The sequence below is a fragment of the Trachurus trachurus genome, assembly GCF_905171665.1.
Source record: "Trachurus trachurus genome assembly, chromosome: 6".
Lineage (NCBI taxonomy): Eukaryota > Metazoa > Chordata > Actinopteri > Carangiformes > Carangidae > Trachurus > Trachurus trachurus.
The window spans coordinates 19,615,478-19,638,350 of record NC_139897.1 but is presented as its reverse complement, the minus strand read 5'-3'; the positions used below and the strand labels follow the sequence as shown (position 1 = coordinate 19,638,350).

At 40.4% G+C, this 22,873-nt stretch overlaps 1 protein-coding gene across 4 annotated transcripts; it reads right to left on the bottom strand.

The window, feature by feature from the left end:
- Positions 1 to 1,768: 1,768 nt before the first annotated feature.
- cpt1ab (carnitine palmitoyltransferase 1Ab (liver)) lies at positions 1,769 to 22,848 on the bottom strand. 4 transcript variants are annotated; one of them, XM_083974243.1, is made up of 19 exons: positions 22,739 to 22,848; positions 17,046 to 17,191; positions 16,359 to 16,501; positions 15,144 to 15,315; positions 14,588 to 14,689; positions 13,840 to 13,977; positions 12,693 to 12,770; positions 11,120 to 11,227; positions 9,830 to 9,914; positions 7,954 to 8,149; positions 7,507 to 7,695; positions 7,297 to 7,402; positions 6,606 to 6,722; positions 6,192 to 6,356; positions 4,358 to 4,489; positions 4,076 to 4,228; positions 3,058 to 3,171; positions 2,748 to 2,840; positions 1,769 to 2,660 (listed from the first exon to the last, which is right to left on the bottom strand). In XM_083974243.1, exons 2-19 carry the CDS (start codon positions 17,184 to 17,186, stop codon positions 2,577 to 2,579), a joined length of 2,316 nt encoding a protein of 771 aa, XP_083830369.1. In that variant the 5' UTR covers positions 17,187 to 17,191; positions 22,739 to 22,848; the 3' UTR covers positions 1,769 to 2,576. The 4 variants fall into 4 exon arrangements, with proteins under 4 accessions (XP_083830369.1, XP_083830368.1, XP_083830371.1 ...); XM_083974242.1 differs by lacking the exon at positions 22,739 to 22,848 and adding an exon at positions 19,960 to 20,056 and having other exon boundaries at positions 17,046 to 17,214; XM_083974245.1 differs by lacking the exon at positions 22,739 to 22,848 and adding an exon at positions 19,956 to 20,040 and having other exon boundaries at positions 17,046 to 17,214.
- Positions 22,849 to 22,873: the final 25 nt, after the last annotated feature.

Here is a 22,873-nt window from a genome sequence, read left to right as displayed (position 1 = left end):
ATCACTTTCTGCCTATGGCTTCCTTGAAAATCTGTCACCTCTCAGTACCTTTAAACATCTTCTGTTTACGTTAATAACTCTGAATAAGCTGATTCTTGGTGGCGTCCACTTGAGCCCGACCACCTGGCAGGCTCAAGTGGCAGACTACAGCCTCCATTTCATTAAGTAAACACTGAGCTAAGAAAGGAAAGACTGGTCTCAGGAGGTTGACATATTATCAGAGCAAATTAAAAAAAAACCTGATAAACATAACTACTATAATGAGTCAGCCTTCAGATATGGACAAGGGTTGAATAACTAAAATGAATTGCCAACAAGGGTTAAACCATCATAATGGACATTACCTAAAGGCTCATTAGTTGTCAGGACAGTAGATGACAAGTTGAAACACATGGGTCACCAAGCTTATGGCTAAATTCGGGAAACAACCAATGTAGGTGTAAGGATGGCAATCCGACATTTACAGTGTCCAGGAATCACTTTGACGTTACCTGAAACATAATAACTCAGAGTTTTTTAAATAATCTTTTCATGTTAATTGATCAATGAATCAACTTATTTAATGGATTCATCCAGAATTTGAGTATCTTGGTGTTCGTAGCCATATGATGAGTACAGTGGTGTTCCTCCCCAGTATATACAGTTATATGTTTTTATAAAGATTTTAAAATAAATAAATACATAAAACTTAAAGAACCAAATGAGATACTTGGAGATGATAAATGTGTCTTGACATTCACTTTATTGTTAAAACTTGTTTTGGTATATCAGCTGCTTGTCTTTTTACATGTCTTTAAATTAAAGGCAAACATATACAGCTTCATCCTCAAAAACCATGCAGCAGTGTAAACATGAGGTCTACCGAGATAAAAAAGTTATACAACTACGTCATACTGGCAAAGTCTGTGATAACAAAATGTCATGTCAAAAATAAGGAAGCATTTCGTTCGTTTCACTTCTTATAATCAGCAAAGCTTTAACTTAGTGCTTATAATTTTCCACATTCAGCTGGTAAGTATGCAAGTCTCAAAACAGTTTGTAGCGTGAATAAAGAGTTTAAAACATGGGGGGAAAAATAAATAAAATGTTGAACTGACAACTTATACATAATAACAAAAATGCATTCCTATACATGACAGCGCCTCGGCCCATTATAAGCATTAGTCCAAGAGAAGCAAAGATTTCCTACTGTACTGGAGAGACACAACAGCCTACTGAGTGATTCTGCACCACATTGTGACAAGGAAACAACAGCTGCAACACCACAACAACTTGACAGTTTACTGAAACAAGTTAATGGTTTGTCTTGATCTGACAAAGGCTACCAAGGTAGTTAGGAACTGGTTAGTTTGAACAAAAGGGCCAATCATGGAGTGCACACCAGGGTTTTAATATAGTCACCCCACTCTTTTAAAACACAAGAACTGGAAGAAAAAAAAAGTCACCCATTGGCTACACTCAGCATTATATTCACCGTGGATCCCTCACTTCAACAACAAACTAAACTTTATACTACCCACCAGCTCATCAGGGTCACATGACACTATACTGCATCTCAACTTTGTTTGCTGTTGCACATACACACACACACCAACATAAGGACTTCCAATGCTGCAGCCAGTAGCACAGAATACTAGGCCAAGTTAGTAAAACCTGAGTTACAAAACAACAAACACGCACACATAAAAACGCAAAAACACACTGTGCACTTGAGTCAGAAAGGCAATGGAGATCCATCGATCGGACAGCAGCAATAGTTCTGTCTTCTGTATTGGTATCCAGAATCACAATGATACATGATCGTTTCTCAGATCAACGCTGAATATCTATGATTCTTGCAATTACACTTTTACAGTTTTACTCCTACAGGTTTCAGTAGGTATAATATTATTGGATACAACTGCAGAGCCTTAAGAAAAAAAGATTCAGTGTTTAAACTAAGCCTAACGAAATTAATGGACACCATACAACATGGAATTTGTTATGATATTTTACATCAAGTGTGCTGCTTGGTGCAGTCACACCTGACTCAGGCGCTGCAAATGAGGAGAGTAGAAGAAACTTGAAAAAACAAAGAATCCATGAGGTTTTCTATTGTTGGGACGAAGCCTAGTAAAAAATATTGCACCACCTCTCAACTAAAAACTCAATGTCAAATTTGACTGAAATATGTGATGATGCTACTGAACAACCCTTTAGCTGAAATGTCTTACTGCAATAATACAGACTTGTTCTTAGACTAGAGCGGCACTAACTGTCTCCTCCCTTTCTGCCCTTTGTTTACATTAGTGGGTCACTAAGGCACAGGTGTGTACAGTCCTGTAAATAAAAAGTTTGATCTGCGCACTACCTGAAGCCAATACCACCAGAACCTCAACATGCCTATGCATACAGTACACATAAATGTCTCACATACATTAACAGTAATGTTTCCAAATATCTCTCAATCATCTTTACATCAATTAACTTAAAAATAACCCCAAATCCAACATTTGATTCTGTACAAGCTTCAGGAAGAATATATGCTTTTGCTTAAAAACAGCATGTTTTTTTCTCTCCAGCCAAGCAGAGGACGATCACTTGGTTTTCTTGTCGAGCTGGAAGAGATCCAGAATATCCAGCATGGCCTGTTTGATGTTGCCGCCAAAACGGTGCGAGTCCTGAAATGAACAAGGTGAATTTTTTAATGAATTTGTGAAATAATGGAAATAAAATAATCTAGATTTAGTGAAAAACACACGACTTACAGTCTCTGGGCTTGAGAGTTTGCTGGAGATGTGGAAGTTGATGAGGTCTTCTCCAACAATGATATAAGAGACACCATAACCATCATCAGCAACCTTTGTACACAAGACAGAAACAGAGAGGTGAACATCTGGATTTTTTATGTTTTTTACTAATTTATTTTACTAATTCAAGATGTACATAAAACAGGTGGGTGTGGAGAGACCATTTTGTAACATGCTATGCCTTAGTTAGTAACAAATATTATCCATGAAGGACATGACTTGATGATTTTCCAGTTTTCACAGTCTTTAAAACAGATGGATAACTCACCGGACCGAATCCACCCCCAGAGGACACATACTCTGGGTGTCTGACCAGGTCGAACAGGTCAACCTGCTGCAGAGGAGTCTGACTGGTGGACAGCCTCCACGGGTCAGACAGCACCTAAACATAAAAACAGCTAAGTCATTCACTCACAAAGACACTACTGTATTATTAGCCTACATAACACTTTTTAGACATCTTTGAAAACTTGCAGTGTTTATTTCCTTAAAGGAGTTTTAATAGCTACCTACCATTTCAGGAGTAAATTTAGTAAATTGGACTATTTGTAAATGACCCATTTTGCAGACTAAATTTAAGAGACTGCATTGCAGACCAAACCTTAAAACCATCTCAAATCTCCAATGTGAAGACATTAGGTACCTCCTGTAAATAAATAAGAAGGCCCTGGTCTGTGCCGATCAGTGTTGGGCAAAGTTACTTTAGAAAGTAACTTCTTACATTACAATGTTACTGTCAATTAAAAGTAATTTGTTAACGTTACTGCGTTACCAAAGAATATAAGTAACTTGTTAGAGAGTATGAAAAGCTATTTGCGATGCCTCACGCATGCTGGAGCCAATAGACCACAGGACACACACCTACCTCTAAATTACCGAGAAGTCCCGACACTGAATGACATCTTTCTAAAAATCATAATTTGTAAACCTGCAGGTTAAAGGTTTAAGACTAGGATGCAGTTGGGATTTTCTTTTCCTTATCCAGATGCCTTTTATGCCATGTTTTGAATTGGATAAATTCTTAAAGTAACAGATTACTATATATAAATGTAAACCATTACACTACTTATTTAAAAACATAACTAAGTTATAGATTACTTGAGTCGTGGAACTAATGCGTTATGTTTCTCGTTACAACAAATAAGTAATCTGAGTATTGTTACTTTGCATTACCCACAACACTGATGAGGATTCACAGGGAATATTAGATCTCTGTGGCAGTTTACAAGGGCCACTGTGACATCTTTAAGAGCAAATATCTCACAACTTACAACTATAGATCATACCTCTTTGAGAAAAGCTGAGTCTTCTCCCAAGTATCTGGAAACCACGTAGAGGCAGAAAAGGTGGCGATCAATGCCCTTTCCTGTCATTGCAAGGCGGTACATGTTTTGGTGCTTCTCTGCTGCCGCTTTGAGCAAGGTGAGGCGCTCTTCTCTCTGAATGGACAGAAAAGAGACAAAAATAAAACATGTCAAACACTGAAGAGCATGATACTGGTTGCATGATTAACAATACTGAGTCAAACAGTATCTGGGGGTGAGATGTTGCTTCTGTCCTGTACCTACCGTCTCATCTCTGATCATGGAACGGACAAAGTTGCAGGTTTCCATTGTGCAGGAGCGCACAGTTTCTGTACGGCCTTCACGGAACAAACGTGTCATGGAGGCTTCGTATGTCAGGCAGAACTTCCCTTTGTCCTGTTAAGAGAATTTAGAGTGGTATTAAAAGTGACACCTCAGGAGAGTATTTTGTAATTATCAAGCGACAAAGGAAATAATCTAATCACTCACAAATTTAGTACCCTTTAAAAAGGTTTACATTTACAATTACAATTACAAGGGATTGACTTCATGAAAGAAGCACAATGAAACTGCAGTTCCTCAGCTGAAACTAGATAAAGGAATACTCTGATGTCAAACACCCGGTCGCAGAAAATTTTTTAATTTCTGCTATTTCATATGTTTTTGCTGTGTTTGATTCTATCAAATAAAAACGCAAAATACAAAAAATACAGCATGAAATTACACTTTCCGATTAAATCTTTAATTGACAGTGTTTAATAGACTTGTGGTATATTGTTCAGTCAAGTTGTGACTGCCCTCTGCTGGGATTTAAGCGCAGTGTGGACTCCATTAGTGTCTGCTCAGCATGAAGCTTCAGAATTAAGTTAAAGGATAATTTCCGTTTTTTACAACCTGGACCTTATTTCTAGCATAAAATACAATCATTTTACTCACCCAGACAACTTTGGTGTCATTTGGAGTCGTTTTGACGAAATTAGCCCCAGTGGAGCGGCGCGTATATCTGTATAATGCGAGTACTCGGGGCACCCAAGCGCAGCCTCTATATAACGCATTATCTGCGGCGAAACTCGTTCATTTCGCCAATATTTTGTTATGATACACTATTGCTATTCCCCTCCGAGCCCATGGTGGCATGTTATCAACATCCGGCGCCTGTAGGTTGACTACTAACCTCTTATCTATGGACCTCTGATTGTGTCCTTAATAAAGTCTTATTATTATTATTATTATCTGGATGATGTCATCTCCGACCGCTGCCCGGCGCGGCTAACTTGCTACCGCTAATGCTACGGTTCGTTTCTGCGTGTTTCTGACTTGTCAGAACAAAATGAGCAGCTGGATGAAGTTCAGCTTCCACAGGCTTCCTCTCCGCAGCCTGGACTCACTAAAGCTCCGGCTAGTTGCACTAAAAATGGACCTGAATGCCGAAGCGGAATGATTATTATCAGAATGAGCCGGGCAGCGGTCAGAGATGACATCATCCAGCTCAGAGGTTAGTAGGTCAACCTAGAGACCCCGGATGTTGATAACATGCCACCACGGGCTCGGAGGGGAATAGCACCAGTGTATCATAACAAAATATTGGTGAAATGAACAAGTTTTGCAGCGGATAATGTGTTATTTAGAGGCTGCATTGCGTGCCCCGTGCTCTCGCATTATACGGATATACGCGCCGCTCCACTGCGGCTAATTTCTTCAAAACAACTCCAAATGACACCAAAGTTGTCTGGGTGAGTAAAATGATTGTATTTTATGCTAGAAATAAGGTCCAGGTTGTAAAAAACTGAAATTATCCTTTAAGAGTTGAGTTTAATCCTCATTAGTAATAACATGAAAAACTAACCTAATGACCTAATGAAAACAGTCTACTGCAATATAATGTGCTTTAATTTCCAAATCTCAAACAAACTAGCAGGCATAAGTTATTACAGCTTCCAACCCTTGCAAAACTACAGAATAATATATTTCAGTGGTTCCAATATCTTAATGTTCGACATAAAATTATAAGTAAAACATGTAAAGGTCACTTGTTGAGCATTATCTAAAACGTGTTCTGAGAGACCATTGAGATGAATCAAAGTCCTTATGCACTAACCCTGTAATGGGCCAGCTGTAAGGCGATCTGGATGAAGGCATCAGGACTGGTGCGGCACTTCTTAATCAGACCCTTTCCAAAGTTAGTGAAGGGGAAAATGTGACAGTCCACATCATCTGCCAGATTCCTGGCTAATGTCAGACAGCTCTGGATGGTCTCCTGGCACTAGAGGGAGGAAAGGAGAGGTGAATTAGATAAAACAGATGTAGTATCAATGACAACTCATTTTAACTCCACTCTTTACACTACCCAGAAGAATTTTCTTCTACATCTTAAAATATAAGCGATAAAATAACAACACTGCTGCACATAGTTCAAGCTACCAGCAGAGGGAAGCCAAGACAATACCAAGCAATATAAAGAAAAGATCTCAGGTTGAGTCCTGCAGAATGAGACATGTTCTGTTAACGTTACCTCAGCAGGGAGGTCCCACTGCAGCCTCTGAGGACCAGGCATGTTTGGGTGGGGCGCCCCATGGCAGTGACCGTCCTCAGTGTATCCCAGTTTTAAGGGGTCCATGGAGAGCACATGCTAAAAACAAAAAAGAATTGATGTGATGGACAAGATGATTTTGACATTATATTTCTATTCATGTTCCCTAAGGCGATAAAAAAACTAGTGGAGACACCGACAAAGAATCTGAAAACATGAGACAAAGACAGCAAAAAGATTTGTCAGAAAAAAATTTCATTCTTGAATCATTGACTTGTTAGAATTATTAATTGGTCATAAAACAAATGTGAAAAGAGGTGACATCAAAATAGACTACTAATTGCTATGGGTAATTATCCTGTTCTTTTGTAAATCACAAAGGATTCACCCTAAGTACTATTCCTCCTGTTGCCTACTAAAAATGTGCTTGCTTGAACTACTTGAGAGTGCGACACACATGAACATGCGTGCGCACAGAATCTGGATGGCGCCACTTCAGCCTCATATTGAGCCAGGAAAAAAAACGAATTAAGCTCCTAGGAATTTTTTTTTTTATAGGAAGCCATAAGAGGGAACCTGACTTTATGATAATGCCAAAAGAGAGGTCATTTCATTTTAAATAATTATGTGACAATGTGATAATTAGAAGCTGGCCTAAACTGAACTCACATACCTCCCACAGATGACCAATGATTGGAGCATCTGCCCAGGAATGCTCTGCATTCAGACCCATGGTGCCGTTCTTGAACACTATCAGGTTAAAAGATTTGTCGAACCACCTAAATAAAAACAAATAATTAACAGTTTAATTATAAATTAACAAACATATCACACACACTCTTTGGTAATCAGAAACAAAATAAATCCAGTTTATATGTCCCACCTGTCATAGCACTTTCCATGGAGCAGGGACTTGGCGTAACTGTCCAGAGACTTGATAGGATTGTCTGCCTCGTAGCGCTGCTCGGTGTCGTCAAGGGTTACAAAGAAGGCTGCCTTCTCAATGGTGTCCAGAGATTGCTTGTTTTTACCACGGCCGAAGTAGGCTTCACGAGCCTTTGCCCATGGGGTCCTGTAGCATGGTAAAGAATAGGTACACTTGAGTCAGTGTGCTACAAATACAGTGTCAAGCCGATTCATAGTTCATATTAATCTATTATAATACACACTCAGTAAACACTGCAGAACTTCTTTTCCAGAATGTTAAGTATAACACTGAATTAACCTTGAAAGATAATCTATCTATCCATCTATGCACTGTTATTCTATGTGGTGTAAATTGTGCGGCCTCCTCCATCCTGTCCACAGCTCACTTTGTAATGCCACCTACCTCTCTCCTGCAGTAAGTGCAGCCAGTTGCTCCTCTCCTGGCAAAGGCTCCGACTTGTCTGACAAGATCCTCTCCATCTGCTGCTCAATCTCCCGTGGCAACAGCAGGCGGCCGTCATAAAACATCCACACCTTGTAGAAACGGCCCTTGTGGAACACAGCTATGTGTTTGCTCTCGTTCGTGTGCTGAAGAGTGTCTGGGAGAGAGGGACCAATTGTAAGGAGGGAGGAAAAGAGAAAACAAACAAAGCAAGTTGTGTTGTTGATGGTGTCCAGTAGAGTATATTTATGTGTTATGTATTATGTATCTGGTATATGTACCCTATTATGTATCTGGTATATGTATCTTGCTTCAAGTTACATATAAGATTGTAACTTATGAAAATGTTATTGCTGTCAAGACTATTGTGAAATAAATACATGAGAAAGACAGCAGTACAAATGGACTATGAATGTTGCATCATTTCATTTAATTAAGGTGACAGAGACCAGTACCTGGTCCAAGTAGATGAAATGGTGCAATATCAAAAATACCAGGTTTGTGTTGTGAGAAAAAAATGATATTTTAGGGTTTAGTCTGAAGTTTTGATCATTTGAAGGACACAGACTCACTTCACAGTGATATTATGTGATGTGGGGGAGGGGGACTATCAAGTTCAAAAACTAAAGCAGCTTGGAATGGGAAGTGCAGGAAGTAAGATGAATGAAAATGAAAAGTAATTTAGGAACAGGGCAGTGGTTTGGAGACAATGGACTGAGGCAATGTTTGTTTGAACAGCAGCACTGTGCACAACCAAGAGAAACAATTTGAAAAGCATTGTCTGTTTTTCGGATACAAATGTATGACACTGTTCTTTTTTAGGCTTACAATGTTCAAACAGACATTGCACTTGTTACAGGGAAGACAAAGGGGAGGAGATACTTACACTAGGAACAACCCCAAGAACAACAACCACCACCTGAGATCCAGGTAGTACTGAGCCTACTGTGCTTCCTCTACTACAGCGGTACTCAATAGGCGGCCCACGGGCCGCATCCGGCCCGCCGAACCTTCCAATCAGACCCGCGACTGAGTTCTACTAGTTTACATATTACTGTACATGAATACACCTCCAGCAATATGAAAACAAAAACTGGCACTTTTCCGATAATGTTCCATGTATGCATTACAACAGTCAATACAAACTATTGCAACATGATTTTTTCCAACTCATGTCACAGCAGATTAATTATATTAAACTCTATATCCCTATAACACGATTAAAATATAGAATTTAAAAGGGCTAATGTGAAACATCTATATCTTACCACTTTTCTCCTGCCTCCTTGCCCTCTACTGCGACAAAGTTAAAAACAGTCAGTCAGGGCCAAGGGGCTTTAAATCTCGGAAATGAACACACTGTGCTGTATATTTACACAACATCATAGCTTCAGGACTTAGTCCTGAAGTATTCAGCTTTGGCCCTTCATCTTATACAGGTCCTTAACTTATAGGATATAATCAGATAGAAATCATTTGCATAATGAGAGTTTGCATGTTACATCTGTTGTACATGGTTCTCCTTCAACTGCTTCCTGCCCTCTCAGAGTCGACTGTTTAAAAGCATCCCCCATGCGTAGCGATGGTTATTGTATGTCACTATTCAACTCCAGGTTACAGGTCTTACCTTAAACCACTGCTGTGTCACCTTCTCAAACTCAAACCCAAAATTTCAGGCACATGCAAATTAGTCTTGACATGTGCACAGACCTGCACATGTGCAAAAATGTATTCACTCGGTTTATATTATTTTCAATTACAAAACAGAAGGAAAAAATGTACCAAGGAGAAGTACAATATGAGTGGTGTGAGGAGGAAGCACCGCTCAAGACTCTACCTGTGTCTACACCTGGGACACGACTGGTGTTGAACATACGTTCGTATTGGGATGAGCACATGGGAATAGTGTGTAGGAGCATGAGCTGAAAAGCAAAAGGGGAGAGTCAAACACAAAGATGACAAACTAATTCACTAAAATCACAAGAGTGTGGCAGCAGGCACACATGTACTGGGACAGGAGCATGGATGGAGTGGAGAGGGAGCAATGAGAACTGGTTTGATAAGCAGTCTTAAGGAGAAAGAGAGACCTCAGAAGGCTGCCAGGAAAGGAGACATGAGCAGGGTCCAGAAACCAGTGGCCTCCCAGCTCAAAGCCACCAGCAAAACCCTGATGTAACAATGTGAATTTCAGGATCTTTAGATTTGACAAATCATTTGAATATTTAGATTTATGAAAGCCAATGAAAGGTAGAATTTTTTCAGGGCTGTGCTGATGAGAATGAGACTTAGAGTCAAGAGTTTCCAATGGCTGTTGCCATACAAGTGGCTAGGGGCACAAGGTATAGGGGGTAAGAGGGCATAGCGAAGATGTGCCCTCCTCTTACCTGTCTCCAAACCAGGGACGCGGGTGGTGTTAAACATCCGCTCCCACTGAGCCGAACACAGAGGAACCTTGTTCGCCAGCAAGTATAGCTAACGCAGCGTCCGACACAGCGAAGGGACAAAACAGTAACAAAGACAACTGGAATGTAAGTGTGTAACAGAGCAAGCTCATGCATCAGACGTCTATATGTATATAGTCGGAGATCAGTCGGTGTGTTTATACATGTTAATAGATAGTGTGCCAGTATTGTGCAAAGTTTTAATGTAACAAGAATTGCACTGAGGCATCATGCAGACTAGTAAAGGACAAGGAAAATAGCTGCAGAAAATCATCAGCATTGATTTTTCGCCAAGCTTCACACAGGACATGCTTGTGAGCTTGTGATCACAGCTTTACTTTGATCAAAACAAGCAAGAAGCACAGTACATGGCTCAATCTAAAGTCAGAGTCAAACATTGTGAGCTCTGAGCAACATCAATTGTCTGCTTCATCACAGGTGAGATTGTGCATGACAAAGTTTGAACAAGAACAGGTTGTGAAAGATAAGCAGCAGTTAATGTATACTTTAAGGCAAACACACTGTGATAATAACAATCAATACATTCTAAATTAGTTAAACATTTACATAAGATTGATATAATCAAACATGCACTGATCCATTTTGTTTCACTGCTTGAACAAAGTTCAAACCTTGGTTCAACAAAAGCATTTCAATAGTGAAGAAAAAAAGCACTCTATACTCACTGGTTTGATCTGGGCTCTGTCCAGTTTTCTCCTGTAGAGCATGATGGCATGGATGGCATTGCCTGCCCTGGCAGCTTGGATGGAGGTTGGGAACACATATAGGAAATCCTGGAGAAATAGAGATTAAAGCAGAAGTAAGTGATCCGGTCGTTTTGGCTAATGCTGCGTTCCAGGCAGGCTTTTGAAACCGTAAGTTACGGTTTCAAACCGTAACTCGTGTTTTTCCGACCTGTTGCCTGTGAAAGTGCACTATAACGGCCACTCGTAACTTCCGATCCGTGAACTCGTACCAGATCGAACTGGTACGACTTCACAGGTCGGAAAAACATGAGTTACGGGTTGCCTGAACGCACCATAACTTCTTGTCAGGCGATGGAGTTAGCAGCCCCCGCCCTCGTCATGGATCTATTGGTCCTCTTCCCTACGTCACCACATTCACGCGCATCCCTTGGCTGCACACACAGCCCTTCATGCCGTTCTCTCTCCTCATTGGATAAAACTTGTAGGATACAAGAAAAGTTTTCTCCTCCGAGTGACTGACAGACCCGTGTTTCAGACCAAACACTCTATGTAAGTGATTGCCGTCGGAAGATATTATATTAACACAAAAATTCCGCTTACTTCTGCTTTAATACACATTATCACCAAAAAAAAAAAACAACATAAGAAATGAGTGTGAACACGATGTTACTGAGTGATCCATCCATAGAGCTTTTGTTATTATTTTAGTCAAGAACTGTATATGTATACAGTAGCTACAATAACCTACTATTCCACTGTCTTTGATGACTGTTTTACTGTGATATGACATGCAGTTTTCACACACACTGCAAAATTAACATTTTCATATTTCTGGTTGCTTGATAAGCAAAGGCCCATGATACCCTGCTCCGGCAACAATCCAATTCACTGTCTCAACACTTCAAACAGAAACCTGTAGAGGGAGCTGTGGGCTACCTTCTTACTTTCCCTGCTTAGGTCACTGGGTTCATGATCACAAATGAGACACAGATTTGGAGTGAACTGTCCACACAGTAAAGACATACTGTAATTCATAGATTATAGCTTTGTCAGCCAAGATGCTGAAAACGCCAAAACAGTCAGACTTTGGTTGTATACTGTCCCCTGAGATGGTCCCACAGATTTAGAGTGTAGGCTATATATTTTAAGACACATGACAGTTATGCTACCAAGTTAGTATGCTTGGGAAAACATTTAATTGTGAAATACCCATCACACAGGAGTTTAGACCAGTAGCCCCCCATACAAATATTAATGTCAGGGGCTTTTTCAACAAATTCTCTATCAACAAAATTAATGCAAGATTATGTATTTCATCACCCCAGATATTCCAGTCTATAATAACATTTTTTAGCAAGTTAAGCTGTACTTCCAAAATACATACAATCATTTTCAATATCAACTCATACAATTTGAAGCTCAGTTTGAGATGTGTTTGATACAGCTGGCATGTGACTTTAAACTGTACAGGGATAAGATTAATTCTTCATCATGAAACAAAGGTTTGCAGCACCATTGTCTACAAGCAGACAATCAGGTAGGGATGTCTTACCATGGCATAATAGTTGCTGTTGACCATGATGGGCCCACGGCCTCTGAGGTAGATATACTCCTCCCACCAGTCACTGACCTGTGCAGCACAAAGACAAGGGGGGAAACAGGGAAGCACAGGGTGACTTTATGGAGAGACTGGGGATGGCTGTAACACTTTATGTCTCAGCTACTATAACTTGCAGAGTGTTCATGGTAGGGCTCTCAATTTTTGACACAGAGTACCCTAATTTGTCTACTACAAATAGCAGTGCCTCAAACTTATTAAACTATATCACAGAATTCACTATTTGATGTCAAATGCAAGGAGTGCCACTGTTACAACCTATGCCACTACCAGGGTAGAACCTGGGGTAAATTGTAACAGTGAGATTGAAAACTAATAACTGAGACCACACCACAAAATAAGCATCTATGTAAGTTTATTGAGCGTGTTCCAACACTAAAGCATCTTCCTATGGTTCAGTATGAACAAAAGTAACTCATCACTGACAGCTAAATGAAGAACAGTGACAGTGGTGTGGGTCCTAACATTAGGAGAGCCGTCTAAAAGAACATATTCTGATAATACCAATGAATGGTGTACATGTATGAATGGAGACCTTCAGCAGGAGGTCAGAAGCAGCTCATAATCCGTGTTAAATTCCAGGAAAGATGGTTGACACTTAATAAAACAACAAAGATAAAAGGTGTTACAACCATCCCCACCTCTGTCAGTTATTGTTTGACTAGCTGTACCAGCATGGTGGTTTAAAATAAACATTGATGAAATGATTCACATTTTACCTAAGAACCTGCTCTTTCATCTTCTACAAGTTACCTAATTCAAACAGTATCGATACTAAAAAATACACAGAATTTAGAATTGGACCAAAAGAATAGTTTCTTATCTTAAAAGTTTTTTGGCTGTAAAACCTACACACTTCTTCATACAGCCATGCAAATTCACATGCAATGTCAGGAAGTGAGTGGGTACACATGATATTGATCACATAACTCTAATGTTATTCCGTGTTGGTGAAAGTGATGCTGTTACAACCATCCCTTTGTTATAACCATCCCCGGTCTCCCCTATACACACGTAATTAGACAGTGTAATTAAAGAGTGGGGAAGATGAAAAGGGAAGAGGAATTTCTTTTTGACTTACATAGTTGGAGGTCCACCATGACTTGAGTTTGAGGTACCACTGCAACCTGGGCCCCAGGTTTTTCTCAAAGTCCTTTGCCAAGCCTTTCATCCGCTCAAAGTGCTCATCGTCCATCAGTGGGCGCACTGATTCCAGGTACTATAACAAGGGGAGAAGCAAAGTCACAAAGAGTAAAGCCAAAGGAAACAAGGAGATACCAGATAGGCCAGAAAAACTAGCCATCTCTTCGTTCTCCCCCTGACAGATAAGCAGGTAGGGGTTTGTTTAGTGGTCCTGCCTGAGGGAATATAGTCTAAGGAACCAGAAAAAAGAGAAGTAAATTTACACAAATCAAGACCTTCACTGATTTGTTTGTTATTCGCATTCTTTCTTGAGTGTTACAGAAACCACAGAGATGTGAGAGATGTTGGCGTAGATATTCGATTAAAGCATGTACTTTTTCACAAAGGGGCCTGACAGAGATAAGCATTTACATGCAATTCAACCATAAATTACATGGTCCGCACAAACAAGTCTTATCAACAACTCAAAGCACTTTACAACATTTGCCAAAAGCACCTGTTCATTGATGGAGCAGCCAGCAGGAGCAATTTAGGGTATTAAATGTTTTTTTAATTTCAACTGTTTATTAGAATACAATTTGAGAATGAGTGTAAACTTTGTTTAATAGCTAGGACAATTGTGAACGATGGAATGTGCACAAAGCCCTGGTGCAGACAAAAAAAAATACATAACAGGAGGAAATTACCCGTCTGCAGGTGTCCTTGACAGAGGGAACAGGTAACCGAGGCAGGGAGTTCTGGAAACTGTAGAGCATTGGCTTCCTGCCAGAGAACACCTTCACTAATACCTGGACAAGAAGAACAGATAAGGGGGAGGAGAGAGGACAAAAGGAGTTTAGAGTAGGCACGTGTTTCACTTGGAAACTTGTGAGGTATGAGCCCAAGGTCAAACATGTTAAAGTAGCACTTATGGTATTGTATACACTTTACATAAGAATTACATTGTACCTGGGTATTATCAGGACATAATAAGGGAAACTAATGTCCTTCTGCAATTTATGGTGGGTGTCATATCAAATTCATTTAACAAATGAGACAAATGCACAAATGTAAAATAATATACTGGATCTTAGTCAAATGTAGAATAAAGTGTGTGGCTGAGTGTTACAATTTTTCTTACTATGTCTTCCATGTGCAAGACAAAACTCTGCATTATTACTCATTCAATAAACACCACTGTGACATCCCAGTATGTCGCTGATATGAAGTCACTTGAACAGAGGAGCACATTCATTAGCTCACCATCCACAAACGAGTAGACCAGGACAAGGAGCCATGGCGTGCATACATCCAGCCATGCCATGACAACAGGGACTTAAGGACATTCCTCATTATCATGATTATGGTGACCCACAGACCCGTGCCCACTAGAACTCCGCCGACTATCCTCTGGCTGTCTGTGGACATATATCGGCTGTGGACGGAGAAGGGGAAACAAAGAGGGTCAGAATAGCAGTAACAAATAAAACATATATGAGAGATTATTCTTTCCTGCTTAAGAACCACACAATTATAATGAATCAGACTTAGAGTGGGTCTATCCCTAAATAATGAGAAATTGTTGTAGTAAATACATTTAAAAGCAAACACAAACAGTTAGATGATACGAAGTGACCAGTTGTGCAATCAAAGAGTATGCACAAGACCACAACACCAGGTAATAAATGTCATTATAACAGCTGCCACACTTGGCTCAGTCCAAAGTCAACGACGATAAACAATGCATACCATTTATCTGGACAGGATTAACACACACTGACACACAATGATTAATCAAATGTCAACACTCATATCCTTAGTTCATTACTAAGCAAATTAAGAAATAGGCTTAAATCTGTTATTTCTGGTCCTGAAACACTGTAATAGCAAAACGTGTTCTACATAACGTGTCATTTTGGACATTTCTTAGAGTGAAAGATTTTACACCACTGTCATAAACAATGTCCTTCACTTAGAGGGAAAATACTCTGTATAGCTGATAAGAGAAGCATTAAAGCAGGATGTTGGCACAATATCAGTTTACAAGATCAACTTTGTTTGCAAACATTAAGATGAGGTGTGGTGGACAGAGCAAAGATCAAAATGTGATTTTGGACCGTGATCAATAGGAGTAATGATGAAATCAACAATTACTTTACAGCTGGCAACTTTGGCTGAAACTGCTACTACTGATGGGGGCTCTGGAGAAACAAGCCTGCAGGTGCTCTCTAAATACCTGAGGCATGTGCTTAATTGCATAGATGTGGTGAAAAACTTTCCACTGACATTGCTGTGCATTTTGTTGGATCTTCTATCACAGTCCGTTCATCCATGTAATTTATGTTGCCTAAACTAAACTCCTGCTACAGAACAGTGTTTCAATGTTCAGTGTTGTTTTATGAGACCAGTAATGGAATAAGACCCAAAACAAATGCTATATCATGTTGGGGCAACACATCACAATAGCAGTGGGCTTACCTGATGGGTATGTGTTGGCCTATCTTGGCAATCAAACCCAGAGAGGGATCCAGTTGATTATATTTATGGTAGGACATGTAGGACACAACCACTACCATGAACCCACCAGGGCTGCCTGGGTACACACCAGTCATTACCCCATTCTGTTAACAGAGTGAACCAAAAGGAGGGTTACAAATGTCATCAAGGTCACAGAGAGCAAAGAAAATATTAGCTTTTATTTTATAAAATCACTGATTTAATAACATGTATTATCACAGCAATGTTTTGCCGAGACACATCAGCTATCATTAATAACCAGCACCCAAACAATAGATAGAAGATGAATGAGTGAAAATGCTGGAAGGTCTTTGGATTTGAATGACTCAGTATGATCATGTAAAGAGACAACTAGGCAAAAGGTTAGGACACAAAGAACAGACAGGAAGGTTACCGTCACTGCTGGGTGTTTGTGTGCGAGTGGGTGACCTTCTAGTCTGAGTGAATTAATGTAACCCAACAAAAACACTTACAGCAGGACAGCAATCAGTAAATAAAAACCGAGTATTACATTGGGCATGACGTCTATTGAGAACCCAAATTACCAGTAACTTACAGTAACTCAAAGTTGAAGGGGAAAAAAGGACTGTATATACTGTACAGATAACCCTTTGGACTTTGTTTTTTCATGTGTCAGACACCTCTCACCTTGAAGCGAATGAACCTTTTCTTCCAAGAGTGGAGGCCAGAGAGGTAGATCTGGCGTAGAGCCTCGTGGCACAGTTGGAGGTCGATGCCATCGGGGCCGACGGTGAACTGAAAGGCCACCGCCTGGTGAGCTTCTGCCATGGTGGCTGGCTACTACTGAACAGGGTCACTGGGGGAAAGAGAGACGATTAGTTAGTAAAAATGGAAGATTCAAGAGTTAATATCAAAGACAAAGGTGTGGGTCAAAAAATGTAATTTACCTGTAGTAGGCTACATTCATTACAAAGTTACAATAACACAAGAATGATCATGTCACAACAAAAAAGAATGTACAGTAAACACATCCTGATACTAGATAAAGTTGTAGGCTACATAATTCAGATAAGGACAACATCAGAGCAACCTCTCTTGCCCGGTCGGTCAGATTCACTTAGAAACAGTCTTTTTTGGGAAAATACTGGGAATGAAAGGGATAGGTTCCATAAATCAGCTTGATGTGCATGTTTTGTACTCAGTTCCTATCCCAATTAGGCTGGTTCCTGCAAGATGACACCAAAGGAGAGGGAGGTGACCGACTGTGTTGTACCCCTGGTACTCATCTATAAACAGGTTAGGCAGGTGTGGCATCTTGTTTATGCAAACAACACCTAGAGGCTCTTTATTATCTCACATTTGTACATCTTAAGTGTGCTATTACATGTTTAAACAATGTAATAACACTTTTAAATTCATTATTTTTAATCACCTATGAAATGCTTTTCTTTTGTACAGCGATCTGTGTCCCTCCTCATGTAGTGGAAGATTCTTGATACAAAGCCATCTCAATAGAGGGTGCTCAAAGGACAGTTTGATTTCAGGCTTGTATTTTGGGTATGTCAGTGAGTGCTTAGCATGGCCAGCATCTCATACTGCAGATACATGTCTTTCATTCAGTAAACATGCATTATATATGGTAATGCTATTTCTTTTATATTGACTGGCATTGCAAACAGGACTCAAGGGATGAAACAGTATAGATCTTGGCTATATAATGCGAGACATTTAAAATTGAATTAGGCCATTTATACCGATAAACTGTGCACTAATTATACTGTGCTGCTTTAGGTTGTAGAGAGAGGAATATTTTTAGGCTCATGATTTCACCACCAGGTGGATGATGACACTGGATGTGGCGTTGAGAGGCACTACCTCCTCCCAGGTGCTTTCAAATGCTGTTAGAAATATAAACGCATATCAGCCTTACACGTAAAGTTACTGTCAAAAAAAAAGGTGAAGTCTCGTGGCTCGCCGGGGTTACGTTAATATATGACAGCTCATGCTACGGCTCTGAGGTATCAAGTTTTCACGTCTGCAACAGCGTTTCTCTTGCAAAACCTCTGCTACGTTTCTAAAAGGCAATGGTTTCTCTGCAGGATCCTTTTTCCTTTCATCAAGAGCACTCGGAAAACAGGACACGTCGTTTCTACCTTTTCAGTCCTCGGAAGAAGCAGAAGCAGTAGCAGCAGCAGCATCCACAGATCAGTGTTTCAGCAGTCAGTCCCTTCCCCCAGCTACTTTCCAACATCACATGATCTACCCTGTGCTGCAGAAACTAGGGGAAAGGTCGCAGCGCTCCGCCGCTTAGATACCGGGCAAAACTGGCAACGTAGTAAGCTACTCACAATTCCTTCTATGCCAGAAACTATAACACACATAGGTTTCACAACATAGCCATGCAAAACACGGCTTTTTTTTTTGTCACGGACATAGTATAATCGTTGTTTGCCCATTTCCTCCATTTCAAAGCAGATGCTAAACGCTGTCTAACGTTAATTAATAATCATGGCAGCCCCCCTCTGTTATGTGTCTGCAATGACTCAGACCGCCAACGCCACATCATTCAATCTCATGAGACTTCATCATTTCATTATAAACATCATGCACAACATCACTATCATTAAACACTCCCGGTATAAAGTAGGTTACATTTGTCTGCTACCATATCAAGTATCCCGCCCACGTGGTCTGTGTGAAATTATGTCAGTAGTGTGAACTCCCCCCACTGTTGTCAATAAACGAAATTCCCTTTATGGATCAAAAATGGCCAGTGTTTTCTGCCATGTTTGATTAAACTGCGTGTTATTTGTACTTCTATAATAGCTCCAACAAAACGACAACACCACAGACCAGCTTTTACTGACCTTCACTGGCAGGTGACACTTGCACATTATCTACCTTTATTACATTTCTCTTTTAGTTACTTACAACCACGGATCATAGGTCACTACCAAGTACATACATACTGTAGTGTATTGATATTTAATATAACAATTGCCTTGGTATTACCAGGTCCTTCAATGAATGACCTTTACTTGGACTTTTGCCTACATTCATGTTATGGACAAGAGAACCACCTAGATCATTCAACATGAACTCTTAATGCAAAGTCATGACTAAATGTTTCATGTAGCTACATATCCAAAGGAGGCCTCTTCAGCAAATATTTCCACAGGATAAAGAAGAATAGAATAGCTTTGAGTGCAATAGGCTGAGATTTAGGTCAAGTCACAGCTAGATATTTGCCTGTAAACTTGATTTCTGACTGCTACAGGCCGAATAAGCTCACAATCCTCCCAGGCAGCTGTGCCAAAAGCGAAGCTAAGAAAACCTCCTGGACGTCACGTAAACACACCACAGCTCTACGCACTGCGCCGACAAGGAAATGCAACACTCAGACATAAACGTCAACGGCATCGAAATAACGACCGCATTTTACAGGGCGCTGTTTAAGTTGTCGGCGTCTCTCTCTCTTTTCTTTTCTTTTTTTTTAACCCCTGCAGCCATATTTGCACAGTTACTTCGAAAACAACACAGAAAGCATAAACACCGCCCTGACACGAAGTGAAAATGGAGATTTTTTTTAATACTCACCGACCCTTTATATCAGTCTAAAAGGGCTTCGTGTTTTTAATGAGGATGTGGCGCTGTTTAGCTGTCGGCGGAGACTGCTAAACACTCTGCATGAATGGGAGCACAGACTTGTATACACCGCCACACTGCCGGCCCCTTTTGAAACGTCACACGTCTTTCCTTTGCTTTCAGTGACCTACAAAACAAGTCATGCTAGAAACAGTGCCCCCTATAGTTCCTATGCTAATAATGCAGTCGGAAAGTATGTCACATTTTTGTTATGTGGTTGCTGCCTTGTTGCTGTCTTGTTTGGAGCACACATGTGGTAAATTCAGTTAATTAAACTTGAACGTATCTCACAATACATTTCACGGGGAGCAACAGACTTTATGCCGAGCCCCACTACTTCCTGAACTTAAACAGACTTCCTGTCTTACATTACTGGACAAACTGATTGGTCAGACACACCTGGATTAATCAGTTTGTCCAATAATGTAAGACAGGAAGTAAAGGAGCCTGTTTAAGTTCAGGAAGTAGTGGGGCTCGGCATAAAGCCTACTGGTTGTCTGCGGAGCTCAGGCACAAATTTGGAGAAGGGCACACAATTGAATTGAAGGTCCCCAGGAGCACAGGAGGAGAAGGGCCTTGTATGATAACCATAGGTGACCATGATAAGACCCTGGTGAGGGTCACAACAGATTCAGAGTGGAGATGAAGGAACTTCTATGAGGAAGTTGTAATGGTGTCATAGTAATAGGGACCTGATGGCATGATGCAGTGAATAGCATCACAACATTTTTCAGGAACCGCTACACCACAGTGGTCCAGACTAACTTTTTTTTTTTTACTAGGAGCACAGTGGCCCCTAACTTAAAAATTCAGGAGTGAAAGCAGAAGCTTAAGGGGCACACACCGTAAATCGAATTGCAAAGCAAATATTTAATTTTCCTTTTCATTCACGATCTTCATACACACTGGCCTGCCACCTGTAATGACAGATGTCAGATTCTTTCAGTCGCCCCTTCCACATTTCACCTGTGTTAAAAATATTTTTAAAAACCCGGCAAATTTACTGGTTGCAAATGCGCAAGTAGATGAAAAATTTACTTTTAGGGGCAAAATGCCCCCATTTAGGGGCAGTCTGCTGAAATGTGCAGAGGATTTTCACAATATTATGAACACTTTAATAAATATAAACAAATCAGTGAATCAAACGCATCACAGCAGGTTTAAGTTCTGCAAACAATTTCTTTCAGTTCCCACTGTCAGATACAGAATGCTGACGCAACACCCGTATAATAAACCTTTTTAAAACACAGTTATCTTTCTCATTTTTTCTCAGTGTCTAGTCTTGACTCTAATGTGCCGGTGAGGTGTCTGCTTGTCAAAAGAAGGAAAACCACAGGTGTTACCAATCACTCTGTCCCTCTCTTCCAGTGAGCCAAGCCACATGTACATCAGGACTGCATTGGCTATGCAAGAAACAATGCTGATGATTTTAGGCAAATGTTGCAATTTCAGCTGAATGGGCTCTTTGCACAGCTCCACTACTTCCTGAACTTAATGCTGCTCCTTTGTTTCCTGTCTTACATTATTGGACACACTGATTAATTCAGGTGTGTCTGGGTAGTCACAATGGTCAGACACACCTGTATTAATCAGTTTGTCCAGTAATGTAAGACAGGAAATGAAGGAGCAGCATTAAGTTCAGGAAGTAGTGGAGCTGTGCAAAGAGCCCTTTGGTCTGCATTTCATTTTCACTGGCATAATTTTAAAATGGTAATGTGATTTTTGTTGGCAAGTCAACTTGGCATATTTTACTTTTATCAAAAATACTGCAGCTCCCACAATTTGGATATTGCACTTGGTCATTATGATTTTGATTTATCATTTGTTATCATTACCCTTTCTCCTATCCTGCTCTTTTATTTTCTGGCAGCAACATTCTTCGCTGACGGGGTTCTTCCTCCCTCTCTTTTACAAGGGCAGGCCACTTATACTCACAGATGACTCACCAGTGCAATTGCCAAAAATGACATAGCTAAACCACAGGTATCGCGAACTGGAACTCAAATTGTGTTCTTGCAGTGGTCAGCAAGAACTATGGTCCGTCCCTGGCCTGCGCTTCACAGAACTCTTTGTCTTTTTGATGTTTCTTTTTTGTCATGCCTTCAAGATTGGGGCAATTGACACCATTTATGGAGTATAACGAGTCTGGTGACCTCAGCAATCTCTAAGACCTTCTCGCCCTGCAATCAAGACCAACAACAGGAAATACCTGTGTGACAGGGTCTCTGTGTCAGCTACCAGCTCCCACTATTCAGTCATCTATGGACCTTTTTTCACAGCAGAAATTGTGATGATGTTGACAAGTCAAAACAGGGAAACTACAGGTCTTTGTTAACATTAATATAGGCTGAATTCCACTTGAGGAGAGCTTGCTTTATTTTAAGAACAAGCCCAAGGCCAGGTCCATGCACAGCACAGCCCAATGGCATGTCTTTCTACAGTTTATCCAACAGAGGGCGAAAGAGGACAATTTTGTTGTCAAGTCTGTATCCGTCCCATAACACTTTGCTTGGATATGTGTTTACTTAAAAATTAAACCCTCATAAATACACCCTCCAAAACAAAAACAAACAAAACAAACAAACATGCTAGCTAGAAAAAGCCAGTATTAGCCGCTGCTGCTAACTTCTCATAACGTGGAAGTATATAGATTTGTTATCATCCACCCAACCTCAGCTAAAATATCTGTGCTAAACATTGTTGACTATTCGTAGTAGAGTAACCGTGTTATACACACAGTACTGACTGACTTACCGTCTTTCGGGTCGATTTGTCCACACACCAAACATTAAAGTCCGGGCTCTGACTAAAAGTGTCCGCGAGGAGGAGAGAGGAGGCGCGCCCCCCAACCGCTGCTGCTCGCGCGCGCG

Bases quoted from the DNA above. Each gene is read 5' to 3' on its own strand.
- cpt1ab (XM_083974243.1), bottom strand. From the start codon at position 17,186: ATGGCAGAAGCTCACCAGGCGGTGGCCTTTCAGTTCACCGTCGGCCCC. The intron at 14,690-15,143 runs GTGAGCTAATGA...CTTCTTGTCCAG, and splicing joins GGTCTACTCGTTTGTGGATG to GTATTAGTGAAGGTGTTCTC. The intron at 8,150-9,829 runs GTAGAGTCTTGA...CCTCTCTCCCAG, and splicing joins TGTCCCAGGTGTAGACACAG to ACACTCTTCAGCACACGAAC.